This window comes from Planococcus citri, chromosome 1 (genome assembly GCF_950023065.1).
Source record: "Planococcus citri chromosome 1, ihPlaCitr1.1, whole genome shotgun sequence".
In the NCBI taxonomy this organism is placed as follows: domain Eukaryota; kingdom Metazoa; phylum Arthropoda; class Insecta; order Hemiptera; family Pseudococcidae; genus Planococcus; species Planococcus citri.
This window is the reverse complement of record NC_088677.1, coordinates 82,073,810-82,097,008: the sequence shown is the minus strand read 5'-3', so window position 1 is coordinate 82,097,008 and position 23,199 is coordinate 82,073,810. Positions and strand designations below refer to the sequence as shown.

At 36.4% G+C, this 23,199-nt stretch overlaps 1 protein-coding gene and 1 long non-coding RNA gene across 3 annotated transcripts in view; one reads left to right on the top strand and one right to left on the bottom strand.

Moving 5' to 3' along the window:
• The window catches only part of LOC135837814 (uncharacterized), a 76,435-nt gene that overhangs the window by 42,046 nt on the left and 11,190 nt on the right, over window positions 1-23,199 (bottom strand). The window lies entirely within an intron of this gene.
• On the top strand, window positions 10,453-22,452 carry LOC135837758 (plexin-A4-like). Of its 2 annotated transcripts, XR_010557250.1 has the most exons (8): window positions 10,453-13,252; window positions 16,693-16,927; window positions 17,226-17,503; window positions 17,647-17,840; window positions 18,209-18,349; window positions 18,491-18,593; window positions 18,840-18,993; window positions 20,757-22,452. XR_010557250.1 is itself a non-coding variant. In XM_065353148.1 (7 exons), exons 1-7 carry the CDS (start codon window positions 10,499-10,501, stop codon window positions 18,933-18,935), a joined length of 3,801 nt encoding a protein of 1,266 aa, XP_065209220.1. In that variant the 5' UTR covers window positions 10,453-10,498; the 3' UTR covers window positions 18,936-20,140. The 2 variants fall into 2 exon arrangements, 1 of the variants encoding a protein (XP_065209220.1); XM_065353148.1 differs by lacking the exon at window positions 20,757-22,452 and having other exon boundaries at window positions 18,840-20,140.

Genomic DNA, 23,199 nt, shown 5'->3' with positions numbered 1-23,199 from the left:
CGCGATGGGACCCAATAAATCAACTGATAAGACATCTGCTAGTCGATATGCATTTACGTAAGCAAATTCAATTGGTTTTTTCATACCATAATTTTTATTTGCTTTACAATATAAGCATGCACTAGTAAGATAACGTACGTAATGTTTTGAATTCGCAGAATAGTACATTCGTCGGAAAAGAGTATCCAGTTTGTTCGCACCTACATGCCCAAATACTTCGTGTAAATGTGTCATCGTATCAGTAAAAAGTTCATCTGGCAAGACTGGGACTACTGTTTCATCTTTATTATTGAACATCAAGATTTCTTTACCGTTTTGAGTGTGTATTGAGAATCGCAGAGCTAACCTTTTCTTAGCTTCCAAATCACGTTGGTTTAATCTCTCATCAGGGACTTTTAATCGATATGTTATTCCTTTGCAGGTTTTATCCTTCTTTTGGAATTGATCTATCTTACGTAAGCTTGATATGAGACGTTCTCTGATTTTATCTCCAACATTCTGGTCGATGGATACTAAATTAGCAAAGCTGCAATAATTTAGCGTGATCTCTGGAGCCTGTATTCCAAACCATCGTTTGTGTTTCTTACGTAAGTCATAGATTAGGTTATAACAGTTCAGTTGCGTAATCCAAATGGCAGCTTTCCGGTGTATTTCAGCCATTACTTCAAAATTAGCTACAATTGATTTTAGATCACTCCTTACGTGTATCTTCCTTCCATGGAGCCATAATTGTAGTTTACGTATAGTTTTCGTTAAATTGTACATTTCGCGTTCGATTAACGTATATGATTTTTGATGTTCTTTAAAGCTAAAACTCGTGAACATAACGATCTCATCTTGACCTTCGAAGGTTTGGTATAACACAGCATTCATCGCATCTGGTGACGTGTAAGTATCTAAGTATAAATCATATCCTTTTCTTGGTGAGATTAATACAAAATCTTTGATGTATTCTGCTTTTAATCGTTCGAAAGCTTCCTCTTGATCAGGTCCCCATACAAAAACTTCTCCCTTTTCTGTTAGCTTATAGAGATTACGTAATATTTGTTGATAACAAGGGATGAAACGCCGGTATAGTCCCGTTAATCCAATTAGTTCCAGTACTTCATTGGCATTTTTCAGTTCGAATTTACCAGTTTTCTTATTTGTATGTTTTTCAACATACTCTAAAAATTTTAATATTTTCTTGGATTGTTTCTTGATAATCCCTGGCTCTAAATCAAATCCTAGATGATCCGTAGTTCTCCTGAAAAATCTGGATTTGGTTGCGTTTAATTTGAGTCCGTTCTTACGTAAAATTTCAAATACCTCAACAAGCAATTCGAGCATTTCTTCAAAAGTATCTGCACGGAGCAAGATATCGTCCACGTATTTAGTGATACCCTTTCTGTCTGGGATGATGTCATTAACGAGATTTACAAATAATGCTGAAGATATCTTGAGACCGTACGGGAGTCTTATAAATTGATATACTCTACCATCAATCTGGAATGCGCAGTATTTACGAAAACGTTCCTCAAGTACGATTTGCCAAAATCCAGCAACAAAATCTAATGTGCTGAAAAACTTGGCTTCGGCGTATTCCGTAATAATGCGATCCAAGAGACCCGCTTCATTATAATTCTCGTTTAAGATTGGATTGAGGTCCACTGGATTTAAACAGATTCTCATTTCACCATTCTTTTTTATATTGATAACGATCGGGTTGATATATCTTGAGTTAGAAGGTTCAATTACGTCAATTGCTAACATAATTTGGATCTCTCGTTTTACAGCTTCCATCATTTTTTTCGAAGGATTGTATTTTCCACATTTGTAAATGATTTCTTTTTCAGGTATGTTGAATTCTAATTTTTCCTTTTTCCCTTTGAAACGTCCTGGGAATTTACTGAAGATGTCTTTAAATGGAGCTAAAATATTGTACGCATGATCCGCTTGTTGAGGAGTTATTCGATTCTCGGAAACAGCTTCATCTAAATCTGCTCTTAGTCGGTTGAGATATATCTCTGGACCGGTATCATTTACACCTTCAGGTAGTTTGTAATATTTTCGTAATGTGTTTGCTCTGTTCAATAGCATGTAAGTTTCTGGAAGATATGCCTGTTGGATCGATACATGATTTAATTTCAATTTCGTGACGTACTCTTCTGGTTTCAAGAAAGGTATAGAATCAATATCATGTTTTGGTGTAGGTTGGCAATAAGCAACTCCTTCGTGTATTCTAGGATCAATTCCGAGTTGAATCATCGTTTGCATTCCAATCAAAAATACCTGATTGCAATTTTTCATTACGTAAAAAGGAATTTTCAGTGTATGTTTGCCAAATCTTAAGGTTGGTACCAATGCATAATGGGCGGTTTCAACAATTTGTTCGTTAGCTAATACACAACTCACTGGTTCGGATAATGGAATGTAATCCATATCTTCTGAATGATTTTCCATTAAGTATTTAGCCGTTTCTTCAGATATTACGTTAGGAGTTGCCCCAGTGTCGAGCTGTGCAGGATAATTACTTTTTCCAATGCCTACACTGACTACTGTTGTTCTGATCTCTACTTCATCTCGGTCCAGTTGGGATAAGACAGATGGATCATTTTGAGCACCCTTTTTCGTAATGTTTAGAATGTAATTCACATTTGATGTTCGGTAGTCTAAAATGTGTTTGTTGTTCTTTTCCCACGGAATTTCTCCATCACCTTTTTTGACGCTAACGTAATCATGAATTGTAAAATTATTCGTTCGTTGTATAAATGATGATAACAAATCTTTTGAATCAACGGTGTGATAATCTAACTTCTTACGGTGTCTGCTCAAGGCTACTATTACATGGGATAGACTTTCATACACAGGATTGCGTTGTTTATTTAGGCGTACAATGATAATGTGATCATCTTGTTTACCCTGATACTCGTGTATCGTGTTAACTTTGAATTTTCTGTTTTCAAGTATGGATTTTTCGTATTGCGTAAAAACAAGATATTGTGCCCCAGAGATCCGTGGAATGGTATCTACTGAATAGTAATCAAAAATTTCCATCTCAGAATGAACTACGGACGTTGAATACATGCCACCTTCGTATAGATCGGTGAGTAATTTAGCTGTGGTAAGTGTGCACCTGTATGATGTTGATAGATGTTCTTTTTCGTCAATTAATTGATCGGGTATTAATTGATATTGTGTTTTTCTTAAAGGTGAACGGTTGATGTACTTAATTTGGCGATCGTCCCCAATTAATACCGCGTTTTTAGCTTGCGATTTCATCATGGCAAATAGCACTTGACCAAAATGGACCAATAATGCTTCATCTATGAAGATACGTTTGTATAGACAATCATTTCCGTGCATTAAGTATGAATCAATAGTTCGATAATTATGTAACAATTCAACATCATCTATTGAGAGTCCTAATTTTTTAGCTAATCGTGTAAGGAAATCTATTGCAGCTTCTTTGGTTGGAAATAGTACCAAGTCAGAACCATCATGACAAATCTTATTTAAGATATAAGTTGTTTTTCCACAGCCCGCTACTCCTTGGACCAACTTGGTATATGGTAATTCAAAGTTGTTGATATCAATGTTTTTACACTTGAGATACAAATCGTAATCACTTAGAACTCTTGATTCCTTGGTAACAATTAATGTTTCAGAGGCTGGGACTCGTTTGTTATCTTCCAGATCTTTCGATTTAATAAAACGCTTTCCATCATGTTTATATTTGTGATCTATTACGTTAGAAGATGGTACATGTTTAAAGAAACCATCAGAATTGTCATAAATACCGACCTCCAAATCGTCAATATCAATTAATTTCTCAATGTTATTTTCATCGGTGTTAATGATTTGATTATGGATTCGTTTAGCATTAAGGTGAGCTGTTTTATATGTATGATACCATATTGCTAATTGTTCGCGTGTTGCATTGATAATGTAGTCAAATTCATACTCAGGTTCTGGTATAGGTGGTCGGAAATCAATAGTGAAAGCATTGACTGGTAGGTCGAATGTTGGATCGTAATTATCTGGTTTCGAATAATCGTAGTTGTTAACTCTATTAGCTTCACTCAGTTCTTCATTAATAGTTTTGTCTTTTTCAGCAGTATTCGTGGTTGTGGTACGAACAATTACTGGACTGGAATCAGAAATTACATCAGTGAAGATTTCTTTTAATTTATCGTTCAATTTTTGTATTGGATAGTAAATTCCGGCATTGTTTTTGAAAAATTTCGTAATATCGGGTTTTACGTTACCATTGACATCTTCATCGACAACATAATTACCATCAAGTGAAGTATGTGGATTAACAGAAGCGAATAATAACGAAGTTTCAAAAATGACTCGTACGTTACGTAACTTTCCCAAAGCTGAATATAACCTTTGAAATGCGTGCCACCGTGTAGTTGGTACTTTGTGAAGATCATTCTTTGGTGGTAATACCAAAGGAAATAAGATGATAATATCTTTGAATTTTTTATCGATAAGAGCTTCCATTAATTGATCTGCTAGATGGGTAAATTGCCTGAAATCTACATATTTGCTGTTTAGTTCGCGTTGACCAAATGAAATGATAACGTTCTTCTTATTATATTTATTGTTTTTGACTTGATGTAATAAATCACGTAAGGCAATATCGTTACGTAAATATGCAGATGGTGTAATATCGCATTCGGCAATTTCAGACAATTTTTGGGCTAAAGAATCCCCGAAAAACTCGTATTCCGAAAATGGGAATTCTTTTCTTTTACGTAACTTATTATTTACTCCTGTTCGTTGTTCCCTGTCCCCTCCTCGTTGTCGGACGTGTCGGAAGCTTCCCCGTTTTTTGAACTTTCTTCATTTTGTTGTTGGAAATCGTCTTCATCGTTGTTTTGTTGTGAGGATGATGATTGGGGAAAATCAGTATGGTTAACTTGCGTTCTGAAAGTTTGAGCGCCGGAGCTCCCAGGAGTTGGCTGATTAGATGCCCCAGTGGTATTCGTATTGGGTTTAGAATTATTTTGCGAACCCTTACCAAATTTGACGAATTTCTTGTTCTTCTTTGCAGGAATTACCGGGGTAGATTGATACAATAAAGAATTAGGTTGACGTAACGAAGTAGGTAGTTGTCTGATGGTTAAATCACAAATGCGTTTCTCAAACGTTACTCTATCACAAGTAATCTCAAGTCCAAAATGATGTTGCATGTTGGTTGGAACAACTGCGTATAAAGTAGAGATAAGGTCATCATCAGTCATATTAGTATCACCAAGGATAATGTACCATTTTAGAAAGTCTAAGGCCCAACTTCTGGTCGAATCAGTAGCTAAGTTGATAGTTCTGAAATGGTTTTTTGCAACTTCATGTTGTTGTTGGTTCCACATGGTCAATATGAACGATGTACGGTGATTGTAATATAACGTAAATGGACGTTTGAGCGAATCCTTCCAGTTAATAGCGGCCTCACTGATCAAGAGTTCATTGAAAAATTCAATATACTGGGAATCAGAAGCTCCTTTATTACACATTTGTTGTTCGAATTTGAGAATAAAAGAAATCACCTCGAATAAATTGGCATTGGTCAACCTGTGTCTATTGTCAAAAATATTTTTTGATTTTAACTTATAATTATTGTTCTTTGCAATGTCCAATTCATAACTTAACTGTCGTTGTCTAGGATTAGCATCAGGTGTTTTCATTAGGTGGTTTGTTCCGAGCTGAAATTCGACCACCAGTTCTTCTCCCTTTTGATTGTAAATTAATCCTGAATTATTAATCATGCTGGCCATAACTTCCTTCGTTTGAGCTAGTCTTCCACTTTCCCTCAGAATCTCAATACCTGGAGCAGTTTGATTTTGAGTTGTATCAATAGTATTGTTAACGGCAGGAACATTATTCGGGATCGATACATTTGCAATGTTTGCTGTAACATTGTGTGTCGTATTGTTCTGAGGGATCGAGTTGTTTTGTGGGTGAACTGCCTGTGGGTATGTAATTGCTGGAATCGTGGGAACAGCAACCTGTGGCTGTGGGGTAGGCGGCGGTGGGTTAGGTATTCCATTGGGTGTGAATAAAGGAACTCGAGCAATTTCGTTGAAACGTTGTATCATTGGCTGTAAAACTTCATACGTATCAGACGCAGCATCTAACAAATCTTCACACATAGGTCTAAGTACTCCTATTTCTCCTGTGGCTTCCAAACCCATTCTCATGCTATTCAAAGCAACGTGATTGATGTAGGAATTTTGTTCATACATTTCTCTGAATAAATTTTTAATGGTTCGTGTATCCTTGATCATAGCTTCACGAAAATATAATAATCCTCTTTCGATTTGTTGAGTTACTCTTTTATAAACATCTTTGATATCCTCCCGTGTTTCAGACAATTCTCTTTCAAGTGAACGTATTCGCAGCTGCATATCCTCAGTAGATTTAATACGATCTTCATTACACTCAAGAGACCATTTTATGTGATCGCGTAATTCAGTATTCTCATCCGGAGTAGGTACTGTAATTTCAGCACTATCGAATCCCAATGAAAAATCCAGTGCATCGAAATTATAAACTCGTCGTGCTGCTTGACCTTCTCTTCTAGGAGGATCTATGATCGCGGCTATTGATAAATTTTTATTGGAAACGTCCTTGCCAATATTTTCACACGCAGCCTTGTTATCAAAATCACACCATTGGAGAGTTTGTTCAAGTGTGAAAGCACTTTCTTCTCTTTCCTCGCGAGGTGGTGTGGTAGCTTGTTGTTGAGTGGACTGATTTTGAGAAGGTTGGCTCTGAGGAGGTTGACTCTGAGGAGGTTGACTCTGAGGACGTCTGTTCATAGATTCATGTAATTCATCTAGTAATCTATTGTGAGCTTGGCTAGTGCGGGACTGTTCCTCATTATAACGTAAATTCAGAGCTTTGGAAATGCTCTTTCCTAACTTATATCCTTTAGCAGACACGAAATTAGCACAGGCTCTTACGGCTGGATGATCTTTTGTTTGAATAGTGGCTTTTAATTCTTCCCTATATCTGGAAAAATTACGTGATTTCGGATGATAACTACGACCTTGGCCATCTACCATCCTTTGAGGGGTTGGTTGAGACTGAGAAGCCTGGACAACGCTTGTATTCTGTCCCTGAGTACTCGAACTCGTTTGTATATTTTGAGTTGAGGTACTAGGTTGAGATACAGCTGGGTTCGGAATCACAGTAGTATTGCCAGTTTGATTGCCATTTGAGGAAATCGAATGATTTGCCTGATTCGGAGTTTGGCTTGGAGGGTTGGATTGAACAGTGCCTTGGACTGGCTGGACCAACTGAGGATTTCCTTGAGGAGCCATGTATTGGATTGGTTGAGGTGGACCATAAACCATGGATTGATTCGGAAAATAGAAACCAGGGGTTCCATACGGCATCGGAGGTTGACCATTCTGAGGCATGATTTGAGTTGAACTCGCGAAATATTGCGGATGAGGCCACTGTTGAACATAGTATCCAGATTGGTTCACCGGGGCTGCTGGAGTGTTACCTTGGTTTTGACCATTGGATTGTCCGTTGACATTTCCCACGTTATTTGATTGATTGGAATCCATTTCAATAAATTGAGCCTTTGACTGGAACTGAATGAACTGAACTGGAACGCAATTAATTACGCAAATGACACAACGTATCTGTAACAGAGCTAACGAAAAACGTAAGTTTGGAAGTATAACAAAAGCAAACGCTAGGTTACGCAAAATAAAACGGTATTGATAACTTCTTCATACGAAAGAAATAAACATAATGATTCGAATATCGTATCGAATACTCGGAGCTCTGTTGAAAGTGAGAGATAAATAATCTCGATGGTGGGGATTATAGGCCAAAGTACAATGCCTGTAGAGTTGGTATTTTCCCATAAAAACTTGAATATAATTTCCATTGTATAAAATTCAGCAAAAATCACGTTCCTCCGTTATCATGGTAACATGTTTGAACGTATTTTCATCGTAACAATGCTGAATATTCGAATGTAATCGCTGACTCGTAGGTAGGTACCTATTTCGCGTTGTTGAACACATTGAAATAAATGTAACGTAAAAATCCCCATCTATTTATAGCTCGAAAATACTTGTACAGTAAGATGCAAGTGTAAAACTTGTATTCTATTGCCGTATCACTGCTTGATAAGTAGGTAATGAACTCGCATTCCTACCTTCTCGAAACATGAAATCTTCTCGAACTGACAAAATAAATGGTTCATTCTTCATTACGTAAAAATACACATGAAATAAATGCGAACCATAAATGGTACCATATTTCCATCTATTGACTGCTGGATCAAATCCTTACGTAAATGACTTCTTTATGGTGATTTATGGTCCAAGAAACTTAGAAATAACATCTTATGAACTAAACACACACATGTAAAAAGTAGGTATGGGTGTTGAAGTTGACCTTGGATGATGGTATTTGGTCCTTGGATCTTCGTGATTCTTATGGAAATTTTATGGCATTTATGGCACTCGTGCCCCACGTTGGGCGCCAAATGTAAAGACTGTTGTAATCTTTTACTTGCACCTGCGGTGCTAAAGTCTTACATGGTCTAACTTCACCCTAACGACCTAGTTAGACCTATACCTAGTGCTAAGCACAGATAGGCACTGGCGATTTACCGCCTCGTATACCTACTCTTCGGAGATAATATGAAATATAAATTATGCATATAGAGAAATATGAATAAAATGAATACTCGGTCGACTATAACGTTACATTAGCTTTATTGTTAATTAAGCACTGTATTATACATAGTCTGATTATATTACGTAAATAGAATTACGATTTAAATAAAGGAAGCGAGTACACAGTAGTCGCAAATACGTGTTAAAAACACCACCCAGGGACAAGGACATCTATGCCGGATAGGGCAGGTCTGACATAAATGACTCATTATGAGAATTTAGAGATGCTGCAGTTCATCTCTTGAGTAACCACGATCCAATCCAATAGTCCATTACGTAAAAGATATTCCATATCCCAGTAATTATTAGGTGGAAAGTACGTGCTCCATACGTCGAACGTACTGATAGGGCTCCGCACCTCGACCTATCTATTGAATGGGAACTAAGCTCTCGCTTAGTGAGTCCGTGGTTGACTGAAGTTGTGATCGGATAACGTGAAACACTTCACTGACGCGAACTAAACCGCTAGATAGCGTGGTTACGTAAGAGAATTGAGCGAAAGGTAGAAGGAGAACAATTTTCCCTCACCTAAGCGACGGAAAATGGCGCAATTCCTCCCTTTACAGAGGGGGCTGACGCGACGGCTTCGAAGGGGCTGTGTGGGTGTAGCAGAAAATCTGACGTCATATTAGTACTCAGCGGTATCGAATCGTAAGAAAACGACACCAATAAAATCATCAAATTGAATTTATTTTAAAAATATCAAAAATTGAGGTGGGGGCTGAGGGCTCAGGAGGGGGTGTGTGTGAGTGTAAAACAAAATCCGACGTCATATTCGTGCTCAGCGGTATCGAATCATAAGAAAACGATCCCCTAATCATTGATATTCATGCTTCCCAAAATTCTCATTTCACCCCCCCCCCCCCCCACCTTAAGACACATGTTTCCAACCTTTCAGCGCGGCGCACCAAACCAAAAATTTCGGAAAAGGTACATGGTGTTTGGGGCTCAAAAATACATCCAAAAAACGTGTTTCTAAAATTGTACCTTGCAATCTTGATTCTTAATAGGCATAAAAAAAAATGAAAAAAACACCATTTTGAGGGGTAAATATGAGGGGAGGAGGTTGAAAATTTTTGTGGCGATACCTAATAAGGATGTACGTACATAACATACTGAAAAATTTTCAAAATTGGTTAAAATGGGGCTGAGAAAAGTGTTATTGAAGTGTCAAAAAAGGGGGGTCCCCCATTGGGGAGGGACTGTGGATCTGAAATTTTTCACGCGGAAGTTTCCCAATGGTATCCACCTTCCATGATAATATCAACTCCGACGCTTTCGGGGACCATTTCACTCCTCTCAGGCGCCTATAGCCTATATGTATTTTTCAGGAAACCCCCTTCATTTGAATGGTTCTAATTCCGCCTTCCTTTCACATACAAGAAAAGTTGATACATCATTAGATCGGAAATTTGACGTAGATTTTTTTATCTAACCACACATTTTTCGCTAAAATGCAATGCGGAGGAGAAAATTGCGAAAAACTGAAATTGGGAGAGGTCCCACCCCCCCCCTTTAAGGTGGTTCCGGACACCGTAGGGGCGGGGACTTTTAGTTTATTGTTGAGGGGACCACTGTGAACAATATCTGAGAAAGATCTGTTTGATAATCATTTTTCCTGTAAAAATTTCTTTAATGACTGGGCCTGATTCTACTCCATCAATCACCAACATAATCTATAAGACTGAAGTCTATTTATCTTCTTTATGCTTCCAGATATTGCAAAACGAAATCTACATCATACGGGGAAAAGTAGGACAAATCAACCGAATGATAAAGTAGGCTAACCTTTTGACATTTTTATCGCAATGAATTCTTTTAAGCTCTTACACATACTATTGATACAAATGTTTATATTTTTCCTGAACACGAATTACTCAAATGAAAAATCAGCTAAGGAAACTTGGAAAGTGTTTTCAGATAAAAACGCCGTAGAGTTCAGTCACTTGGCAGTAGATGAATATGGAAGATGGGTATATATAGGCGCAGTAAACCATATTTATCAATTATCAACGGATCTCGAACTGCAAATTGATTACACTATATCGGAACTCAGTCCTTCAGATTGCACAGCTGCCAACTGTTCGCATAAATTGAAACAAACAACAACGAATAATCAAAACAAAGTGCTAGTATTGGACTATCACAATCTGCAACTGATTTCGTGTGACACTTTTTTCTCAGGTATCTGTCTTGCTCACGATATGAGTAATATTTCAAAAATCTGGAAAACCATGTTTGAACGTATACCCGGCGGGTTACCAAATTATCAGGGAATTGTAGCCTTCATAGGTCCCATTTTACTCAACAATTCATCAACACCACTATCAACACTGTATGTTGGTCGCAAAAATTACTATAATGATTCCAAGTCAATACGAACAATATCTATCAGAAATCTAGAACGAGGACATTTTTCTTCAACTCTTACACAAAATACTGCTTTTCATTTTACGATAAACGAATGTCCCTTGGATTTCGAAGAAGATTTAATTTATGGTTTCAGTTTCCAAAATGTCGGCTATTTCATCACCACGAACTATTTGTATGAATTGAATAATCGGGTAGGTGAGTATCCAACTGGGACAGATGCTCACAAAGACAATTCGTGCAATAGAGTTCCCATAACGTGCAAATCCGGTCCGAATGGGACAATTATTACACCGCAAATCACAAATGTCTATATCCAAAAGCGAAATCCACATTCTGGTTCGAAAACAGATTCACATGAAATGGAGGACAAAATCTTGTTCACGCTCACACAGCAAAACCGTGACAATACGAGGACAAATACCTTCCACGTATGTAGGTATCAAATAAATGAATTACATTCCCTGTTTCAAAAGAATCAAACGCTGGTCGGAGACCTGGTATATTCACATCCACCTAGTGAAGTATGGGTGGAAGCAATGGTGGTTACCTCAATTAACAATCACACAATCTTGTTTCTTTCTACCAGGGACAACCGGTTACAGAAAATATCAATAAAAGGAATTGATTTGCCTGATTTGTCCACTGGGAATAAATATGCAGACATAACGATTGAGGCACCACACACATCATATCCAGATACAATGCAGTTTGATTCTACAATGAACTTTTTATATGTGATGACCAGAGATGAACTCATCAAAGTCAAAATACATAATTGCGACGAATATCACACATCGCACGCATGTTTGATAATAAAAGATCCTTATTGTGGATGGTGTATTACCAGTAAAAGATGTTGTTTGAGATCAGAGTGTAATGTAGAACGAAATTGCATCAACTGGGTCTCACATGATGAATACATAGATCCATATTCATGCCCAGCAAACAAATTCTCAAGAACATCGGAATCAAATGAAATTTTCAAATTGCTACCTTCGCATCCGTTCATCAACCATACAACAATATGTTCATTCGAATTTGGAAATTTTTCTATCAATACAACAACTATATGCACAAAAAATAGCATCAATTGCATAACACCTGCTCCTAATCATTTACCTCCGACCCCCGTCAATAATCATTCCATAGGAGCTCAGCTATCAGTTCAGATAATCCATGGCCCAGTATTTCAAAAAATTCGCGTCATATTTTACGATTGTAGTACATATGAATCATGTTCAACCTGTATAACTTCTCCTTATCCGTGCAAGTGGTATGTGAATGAATCAAGGTGCACAGATAATGCAATTTGGAAAAAGGATGATATAGTAATAGGTATAAATCTTAGCACCAACAATAATTTCCCTCTACGGAGTAGTACAACATCATTATATGGATTTAAATACTCGAAAGACTCGATGTTTTGCCCACAGTTCTTCACCAAAGATAATTCAGACATTTACATTGCTGCCCATGCAGTAAAGAGAGAACAAATACAAGTAAATTATAAGATACCAATGCTTTTAAATTACGAAAGATTCACATGCAAATTTGTATTCGATTCTAAAAAGCAGATGATACAATTTGGTCATCAGCTAGAAGGTGATTACCCAGGAAATGCTATGAAAAAGGGAGAATTGAGATGTAATGATGAGATATTTACATACACTGAATTGAAACCTTTTGTAACGGTCGAACTGTCTATTTTATGGAACGGATCAAAAGCACTCGACAACTTGTACAACACACATATTATCGTGTATAAATGCGCCTATTTGGGTGATCAATGCGCAACATGTCTAAATAAGAATTACTCGTGTATGTGGAATTCAGAAACTGGAGAATGTATATACGGCAGATTAGGTGATAAACCCACCACGACAGATCTCTGGTTGCACGATATACAGCACTGTTCGAATTCGACAATAATTAAAAAAGGACACCCAAGTAACCAATCAACAAACTGGTTAACGGAAAACATCCATGTAATAATAATCCTAATGCTGGCAGTAACGTTTACTGGAGTCGCAGTATCCGTTATTTATTCTAGAAAATCTGCGGAAAGATCGCGCAAGATGCAACAACAAATCAATAAAATGGGCATGGAAATGATAGCTGTGTCGCAATGCGTAAAACGTGTTGTGATTGAAAATGAAATCAAGCTGGACAAAAATGAATTAGATATACTAGTAAGTACCTACAAATATTTATACACAAACTTCTAAAACAAATGCGCCGAACAACATCCATCCTTTTAACCATTTAATAACCGAGAGAAATTCAACTCAGCAGGCATCTCGATTGTATTTTGAAAAAAGAAAAGGAAATTCAAGGACCATTTTTCACCAAAAAAAAAGGACTAAAAAAGGAAATTTTAGGTGTTTTGCCCCAATATCAACATAATTATTTTACCTGTTACCTGTTGTTTGGTCACCGTGTCGTGTACAGCTACAAGTCTAGAGGCACGGTTCATTTTATGATGTTACATTAATGGAAGGAGGTTGGATTTTTGGAGAAAGGAGAGTAACACTGAAGGGTTATGAGCTATTTCAGGTAAAGTTTTAGGGAGGTTGAGTGAGTTTCTTAAATTGGTATAATCTTGACAGGTGAGTAAGATGTGGGAGATAGTGAGTTGAACTTCGCATGTATAGCATATTGGAGGGGGTTCTTTTTTGAACAGATGAGAGTGGGTGAGGAGGGTATGGCCTGTACATACACGGCATAAGGCAGCGGCCTGCTTCCTGGATAAATCTTGAATGTTGGTGGTGTGGCTTTAGCTGGGAATTAACCGTGAACATATGGCTTCCATCACATCAGACATTGGAACAGGTATTTCTGGTACAGGTGAAATTCTTAGTGACTGCTTTGCTGCTAAGTCTGCTGTTTCATTTCCCAAAATTCCTAAGTGGGCTGGAATCCAGGCTATGGTAACATCCATTCATGTCACATTGGAGAGATGAGATTGCTGAGGCAATTGGATGTTGTTTAGATTTAGATCTTAGTTGTGAGATGGAATTTAGTGAATCAGTGAAGATCACAACTTTGTTGAGTCTGCTCTCAATTGCCATGTTTAAAGATGTAAGGATAGCATATACCTACAGTGGAACCTCAATAACTCAAAATCCAAGGGGAATGGTCATGCAGTCGGCTTATAGAGGTTTTTGAGATAATCAGTTTTCGAGTTATAGAGGTTTTACGAAATGAATGAATCAAGAGATATGTAAGTGCTTAAAAACGATAGAATTATGAATTGAAATATTCGAGTTATAGAGGTAAAAGCCCGACAACATACGACTTATAAAGGCTTTCTCGCTATTTTGGCAAAATTTTAGCTTCGAATTACAACTGGTTTGTGTAGTCAATTTTGACTTATCCGAGTAAAGGAAACATTGAGTGTTACAGAGATTTCAAGGGGAAGGGAGGTTGGTTCGGCCTATAGAGGTTTTTGAGTTAGAGAGTTTCAAGTTATCGAGGTTCCACTGTAGTTCACATGAAAGAATACTGAACAAGCACGGAAGTGGAAATCGTGAAACCTCACAATCATGAACGACTGAACAACCACAGCGACCCACGGATTTCGACCCATCAGTGTAAAACAAAATGAAATCATTATACTGACAGTGAGCAATAAAGTTATTGATCGTCATCGTTTCCTTATAAGCGGTAGGCCTATTGGCCTGTCTGCTGCGGTGTGGAACCTGTTGAGGATGAGCCTGAGGTATCCGTGAGTTTCCTCCTTGGTCTCCCTCTGCTTCACGGTGTATATTGAAGGACCTGTTTCGGTGATCTTGTTTCCTCCATCCTTTTGACATGATTTCTCCAATCTTTCCTATACTGTTTTATCTCCTTCATGACTGGCTTCACTCCGAGATCTGCTGTTATTTTCTCAGATGGGACTCTGTCTCTGAGAGTCACCCCTGCCGTTCTCCTTATGAACTTCATCTCTGCTGCCGTTATTCTTCTTTTATCAGATTTCTTCAGTGCCCATACCTCGCTTCCATAAGTCATCATTAGTATTGCTAGGGTATTGTACACCTTCAATCTTGTTTCTTTTCGCACCTTACTGCTTCTCAGGGTCCTATTTATCAGTCCTGTGACTCTCAGGAACTTTGCAATCTTTCCACCAACATCTACTTCTCCCTGGTATGATATCGTGTTTCATTGATGATTTGAGTATTTAGTTGAGTGTATTTGAGCAATGATGTATTAAATGAGAGAATATTATTCTTAGTTTTTATAGGATTTTCTGGATAGAATGGTGGAAGAGGATATATCTGAATGGAGTTTAGAATGGAAGAGGCTTTATGGAGATATGAGTCAAAAGCATAATATGGAAGATTGGGATCAATTTTTGAGTCTATGGTGAGAGGGAGACTGTCAATAGTTTTAAGGTGAATGAAAAATTTTGAAAGGATGAGTTTTGATCGTATAGAAGGGAGGATTTCAGATGCTTCCTGATATAATAAGTGTATAGGAGTAGTCAAAGTCGTTTTTCAGAGGAGGAGGGAGGGAGAAGAAACGTAAAAATGCCAACTTGTGAATTTTATCAATTAGTACTTCGAGAGGGATAAAAACGATGTTTTCTTGTGTGATGAATGAAGGAGTTTATGATGAATAATGATTTTCAAAAAAAGTTCTAACTTGAAAAAAGCAAACGAGGCTTTGGCTAATAAAATGGTTAATGACACAAAAAACAAAACATACTTAAAAAGAATAGTAAAAAACAAAATTTAAAAAATGGATAAAAATTCCATCGTTTTTACTCTTATGAGTAGCTCTATCAAAAATGCAAATATGGCTAATCTACTGCATTTAAAAAAACAAAATTCTCTTTTTTAAGGACACAACTAAGGACCTAAAAAGGATTTTCTTAGAAAAAAGGACTTTTGAAAACCAAACTCGAAAAAAAAGAGAAAAACTCCTGATAAAAAGGACCACTTGTGATGCCTGAACTGGTAAATTTGAAGAATGTACTTACTTATTTGTGTGTTCCTCTCATTTTGGAAATTGACGACTTCCCAAACTCATCACATGAAAATTTCCTGAAACTGTTTTTCTCAATTTTTTTATATCTAAGAGGTCACAAAAGAAAAACTAGACGCTCCCATACATGAAATTGAAGCATACGTTTCCAAACTGCACCAAGTCTAAAAAAAATTGGATAAGAAATTCATGGTACTCAGTCAGTACAATTTGGAAACGCAAAAATGGCCCAAATTGTCTGATTTTTCAATAGGTAAGTATGTTGTAGGCAAGACCTTCGGACACAACATATCAAAAAAATCAGCCATTTTTGACCGCAACTTCATGCTAGATGGCGTTGCAACCTCAGAAAATTGAAAATGAACTTGATGCAGTTTGGAAACGTATGCTTCAATTGCAGTCCAGTTTCTCAAACAAAATTTGATTAAAATTCATAGGGTATTAAAATACGAGTAATTCTCATAATTATGGTTTAAAAATATAGTGATTACTCAAATTCAATTTTTTTTTCAAAATATGTATTACAATCTGTTTGTTAAATTCAACTTCTCTCATGTAAATGATTGGAATTCATGAGTTGAACTTCTCCCCGGCGCTCAAGGACATTAAATATCTACCTTCACCTACCATCTTGCTCCAATTCTAGAAATTACCAAACGTCACCATCGTATACGAACCTCTGCCAACATTGGAAGCAAATAAACTGACACCGAGGACTGAATATGAATTACTGCTGGATGAAAAGTGGGAAATTCCTCGAAAAAACGTTGTTCTGGGCGAATTTCTAGGAGAAGGAGAGTTTGGAAGAGTTGTCAAAGGAAATGTTACAGGCCACTTACAGCAACACATCGGCACAACAGTAGCGGTGAAAATGTTGAAAAGTATGTCTAGATGAATATGTTTTTATAAACTTGATTTTTGTAGGGATCGCAGTCTCTTTCCACGTGTAAAAATGTTACTCAAACTACTCGAACCCCCCTCCCCCTCCACCAAAAAAGTAAGTACCTACTAAGAAAGTCACAAAGATGGACATTCATAATTTTTGAAAAACTTCAGTGAAATCATTTTCATAAAAAAGTTACCAACAGCCACTTCAAGTGATTTAAGCGATCCAGTCACTTGACAAAGTGAAGAACGCATTTTAAAAAATTGTATAATGAATCTACATTGATTCCACAGATGCCCACAAGGACAAAGATTTGGTTAATCTAGTAACCGAAATGGAACTGATGAAACTAATTGGCAGACATGACAACGTACTTAGTCTACTCGGATGTTGTACACAAGATGGGCCTTTGCTCATCATCATCGAATACTCTTCTCACGGAAATTTACTCGATTTCCTCAGAAACCACTACCAACCTTCAAAAAACAGGAAAAATGACTTGACTGTAAAGGTTCAGTTAACATTTGCTCTACAAATAGCCAGAGGCATGGAATACTTGGCTTCTATAAAAGTAAGTCAGTCTTTTCATGAAGTTGATGGTGGAACAGACGAACAGTCGAGTCCTACGATAGTGTGATAAATATTCAAAAAAAGCAGAGAAATTCAGTAGGTACAAGCTTTATTATTATTCTTTTTTTTTTTTGAATTCCTCAGCTAATTCACCGGGATCTTGCTGCTCGAAATATCCTGATATTTGACGATTATGTGCTGAAAATAGCTGATTTTGGACTAGCCAGAGATATTCGAAATGCTGACTACTATAAACAAAAGACCAAAGGTAGATTACCGGTGAAATGGATGGCACCTGAAACCTTAACCCACCGACGTCATTCCACACAATCTGATGTGTAAGTGTAACAATGAACATATGTATGACAATCTAATCCAGGTACCTAGACCTACCTAGCTAAAAAAAAAGGTACTCTCTAAATTTAAAGCAGTCAAATTTCACTGCTTAGCAGTCACGACATTTTGCCTTTTTAAAGCAGTAGTTTTTTTCACTGTTTTGTAGTAAAAAAAACTACTGCTTTAAAAAGGCAAAATGTCGTGACTGCTAAGCAGTGAAATTGACTGTTTCAAATTTAGAGAGTATCTACCTACATGATTGTGTATCTGTATCTTCATTACATCAAACTACTTATAAAGCTTCCCAGCCATTTATACGAGTAGCTACAATTGTCTTGTCGTACCTTAATACATTTATTGATACATGCAGGTGGTCCTACGGCATTCTACTTTGGGAAATCGTGACCTATGGGGCAGTTCCTTACGCTACCTACGACGATGCAGAAAAACTACTGCAAGATATTGAGTCGGGGTACCGTATGAAAAAACCAAAAGATTGCTCAATGGACACGTAAGTACCTCTACCTACCTAGACTTCATTCAGTCGACCAAATCACTGATTTTCGACGCATATCATTCTTTCTGAAAAACAATGAATGCCCATTATAATATTGTACACAGGTATATTGTAATGCATAAATTTCCGTAACAGGTATTGCCTAATGGTGAAATGCTGGAACCATTTGCCAGAAAATCGACCCGACTTTACAAGAATCATTCACGATTTAGAAGCCATATTAAAAAAGATGGATGCGGTAAGTGAATTATTTTTTTACCATTCAGAAAATAAATTCGCACCTGCGGAGTAATAAGGTTACATCTTTTCAAAAAAAATTAATTTTGAAAATTTTGAACTTTTGGTGGTAATTTTACACTCTGCATTCAAAAATGTTAGCTTGTTCGAAATGTAACCTTATTGCACCGAAGGTGTGAATTTCACCCAAATTTACTTACTACTCTGGCGAATACGAAAAATGTTGAAAAAGTAAATTTGTACTCAGGTAATTGAAGAATCGGATTCTGATTGCTCAAGCATTAGCTCAGTATGTAGCCACAAAGCAAATGAAACCAATAGTTTACTGTCAGATACTTCTTGAAAATATGGAAAATAGACGGATTTTTTTTACGAACATTTCAGCATATTTTCATGTGAAGGTACCTATGCTAAATTCAATTCACCCAAAATAATGTACATATGTACTACATAATATTTGTAAATTTACTAAATGTTCCCCTTCAATATGTGACATATGTAGACGTACCATAGATATCTTAAATGAAGGGTGGTTTTCCAAAAGGGAATAAGTCAATTTTTTTGAAAATCGCGTTTTTCACGCCATTGTGTTCTATAGGTTGTATCTCACCTATTTAATGCCTAACCTACCAAAAATACCTATTCATTTACACGCAATCCAGCTTTTCTGTAAATTGCAGATTGCAATCGTTCTCCCAAAACGCAATAAGTCACGATTACTTCGTTTTTGTTACATTTTATAGCCAAAGTAGAGCTGTGAACATTGTTTTTTCAATAGATAACTTGAGGAGGTTGGTTACAAAGTTAGACAAACGCCATCCCACTTCTACAAAAATTGAATTAGATATTGATTCTTATAGGATTTTTAACGCTCTTTTCATTGCCGAGGTCTGTTATTTTCAATATAGTACATAAAAGGGTAAAAAAACGCGCTCAAAGTTTTGCCTTAGTTTCAAACACAGACATGTGCAAATTGTCCAGGATATGTCTGTTTTTGAAACCAAGACAATTTGCACATGTCTGTGTTTGAAACTAAGGTGCAACTTTGATCGCGTTTTTTGACCTTTTATATACTATTTTAAAACTAGGGACCTCAGAAATGGAAAGAGGGTTAAAAATCCTATACGAATCAAAACCTAACTGATCTAGACAGCTTCAATTTCAAATTATCTTCATCTTAGTTTCAAAATCAGACAAGTGCGTTTTCAGGTTCTTTTTATTAGTGGAGGGGGGTGATGGTGGAAGGATATTTTTTGTATTTTTGTTACTCAGTATCATCACTACAATTTGTCAAATATCCCCCGCCTTTACAATGCTGTATATTTTTGTAACAAAAAACATTGATTTTCTCAAAATCAACCCTGTGGCGATTGTCCAACTTTGTACCCAAGCTCCTCACTTACTACTGTAATATGTACATTATTTTCGTTTTTATTTTGTTGCCAAAATGGAGGTAAAAACATTTTCGTTAAAATAATTTAATTTCTCGCCAAAGTCCGTCTTCCCGAATGAGGGGTAAAATCGACTCCTGCTCCCATTTACGTTTTAATGGGGTAAGATGTCTTGATTGGGAAAAAATTTCTCAGAAATTTTCGACCGCCTATCCTCACTTCATCCTGAATTTTTAATCATTTTATTTCGTCATTTTTTTCTTGAAAATTTGATTCAAAATATAAAAGACTCATTACTTTAATAAGCAGGTATGATCATCGTTCTAAACAAACCTACCTATACATAAAAATTCATAAGTCTAGGTTAAAGTTATGCTTATGCACGCATATGCAGTGCACGTTATTGATAAATAAGTTTTCGGTTCAAATATTTTTCCAAACTGTAACTATTCAATGAATTTTTTGAGTTTTTCGCACTGATTTTCTAATTTTCCGGGTATTTCAAACATTAACAACATTCGAAAAGTGGGAGACGGAGAAAGGTTAATTTTTTCAAACATCACCAGCGACGAATTTGATCAACCAACCCGCAAGTTTTTCCGCATGTCTATGAAGCCATGGTGGGTGTGGGACTGTGGAAGATAACAAAACTCGAAACAATTTATTTCTCGAAGAATTTGAAAATGATTCTATCTCTTCCCTGAATGGGAGGCAAGAGTAGATGCCACGAGTGTATTCGTAGATAAAGTGTCATTTATTTTTTATTTTATCAGTGGAAATTATTTCGAATCGCCGTCTCGTCGCGTTGTTGGTAAAAAACAATCATCCAACGGAAACTGATATCGAAATCACAAATTGGATCTATACACCAGAAAAATCTAACCATCACCCCTGATTCATGCAAAATTCCATGAAAAGATATGAAACACGTCTACATTTTCGCTGTGTTCTGCTAAGCTTGGTTGAAGGGCTCGTAGAAATTTTTATCGGAATAATAAAATGATAACGCTGCGTAAATGCTGGAATCATCTGCCCAAGGATCGACCAGACTTTACAACAATCACTCAAGAGTTGGATGCAATACTAGCCACAGATAACGTAGTAAGTGAATAATAAAAATTTTCCACCATTCTGTGATCACATTATATCTCTATTTGTCTAGCTGAATAAGTAGTCAAGTACTACCCAACTTCGAAAAATTCAATTCATTTATAGGGAATGGAACAATCCGATCCTCATTGCTAAACAGCACCACAGAATCCGATCACGAGGAAAGTGAAACAGATAGCTTATTACTGAAAGGTTGCTGAAAAATTAAAGGATAACCGCATTCTTATTTAAATACCTATGATATATAATATGTACAAATATTATTCAAGAACCTATTTTTATGTAAGTATACCTACGTACTTTTTAATTGTTGAATATTTATTTTATATAAATTCATTTTGTAGTCTTATTCAATGTATCTCTCAATGGCTCAATCTGATTTTTAAAAATAGGTTGTTATTTACCTACGCATACTCGGCATACTTTTCTAAATTGAATACAGTGTTGCCAACCCTTCAAAAAATCTTCGAATACAGGGATTACACTAGGCAACGGCATATTTGTGTTCGGGTTGAAAATGGGCTTAATCGATAGTTTAGACCCTAAAACAAAAAACAGAGTAGGGTTTTTCAATTTGAGTTGTTTTTGTAGTCAGGAGAGATGATCAAAGTTGCAAAAATGACCGTTTTTGCCCTATTTCACGAGTTTGTGGAGACATCAGTATTATGTTTCAAAAAAAAACCAAGGTCATATTCGGATTCTACGCACTTTTTTAAGTAAACAATTTCACCGGATTTTTTATTTTCGAAGTTTCAAGCGCATACGGAAGATTTTCGTTTGTAACACGAGATTTTTACTGCACGAGAGCCTCGCCCGCGCGAACACGGTTCCGAGCCACGATTACGTGGTGGAGTAACGCCAGCGTCGCGCGCTCCGAGTTTTAAAATATGTTACAAACAAAAATCTTCCGTATGCGCTTGAAACTTTGAAAATCAAAAATCCGGTGAAATTGTTTACTTAAAAAAGTGCGTAGAATTCGAATATGACCTTGGTTTTTTTTGAAACATAATGCTGATGTCTCCACAAACTCGTGAAATAGGGCAAAAACGGCCATTTTTGCAACTTTGATCATCTCTCCTGACTACAAAAACAACTCAAATTGAAAAACCCCACTCTGTTTTTTGTTTTAGGGTCTAAACTATCGATTAAGCCCATTTTCAACCCGAACACAAAAAAAAGTCAAAAATTGTTGCCTAGTGTTATTCGACATTTTGAAAAACCGAAAAGATTCTCCAGGGAAATTATTTCTTCTGGAGACTATAGAATTTTTCTTCAAAATAGGAACTTTTTGAAAATTGGGCTGGCAAAACTGAAAATTCATTTATTTATTTACTTGTTTATAGACGACGATTACTTCGACTTACCAGAGAAATTTCGCATCTTGCTCGACGCGCATTGTTGAAAACACGATGAAGGATACTAACTCTACGAGTAGATACTATAGTCTTTTGATGATCATGATAACATAAAAGCTATCTATCCATCTATCTATCTAAAATTTGCTAAAAATAAGAAATGGAAACATAAAATAAAAGCACAAAACGAATGTTTCAGATTTCAGATACAATATTCAAAAGCTTTCTTGAACAAACCGATCCTTTGAAAATTCGAGATAAGAATTTCTTTTGTGCTTCGTCAACATCCAAGGTTGAAGAAATTTGCAATTTTTTCTAGGTATTTATTTGGTAGTAAAGTTTGTGAGGGAAATTGATAAAAATGCAGATATAATGACATCAAACGAACAAAGCAAAGTTGGAAAATTTTTCCATCCGTAACTCTATAATTATAAATAACTGATTTCTGAAAATTCGATTCAAAATATACCGAACAGATTCATTATTTTACTATGGTCATCGTTCTAAAAATATACCTACAGATAATAATTCATAATTCTAGGTTGAGTTATGCACGTGTGACGCATATGCACTATGCAGTGCACGTTATTGATAAGTAAAAGTTCTCAGTAAATTTTTTTCAAACTGTACTCTATGAATTTTTGGAGTTTTTTATACCGATTTTCTATATTTACCGGATTTTTCAAATGTCAACAACGTACGAAAAGAGGGGATGGGTTAATTTTTTCAAACGTCACCAGCGACGAATTCG

What these genes read in the sequence shown, in the direction of transcription:
- LOC135837758 (XM_065353148.1), top strand. Translation starts at nt 10,499, where the DNA reads ATGAATTCTTTTAAGCTCTTACACATACTATTGATACAAATGTTTATA. An exon ending in CATTCCACACAATCTGATGT is followed by an intron (nt 17,841 to 18,208) that starts GTAAGTGTAACA and finishes TGATACATGCAG; the next exon opens with GTGGTCCTACGGCATTCTAC. An exon ending in TATTAAAAAAGATGGATGCG is followed by an intron (nt 18,594 to 18,839) that starts GTAAGTGAATTA and finishes ATTTGTACTCAG; the next exon opens with GTAATTGAAGAATCGGATTC.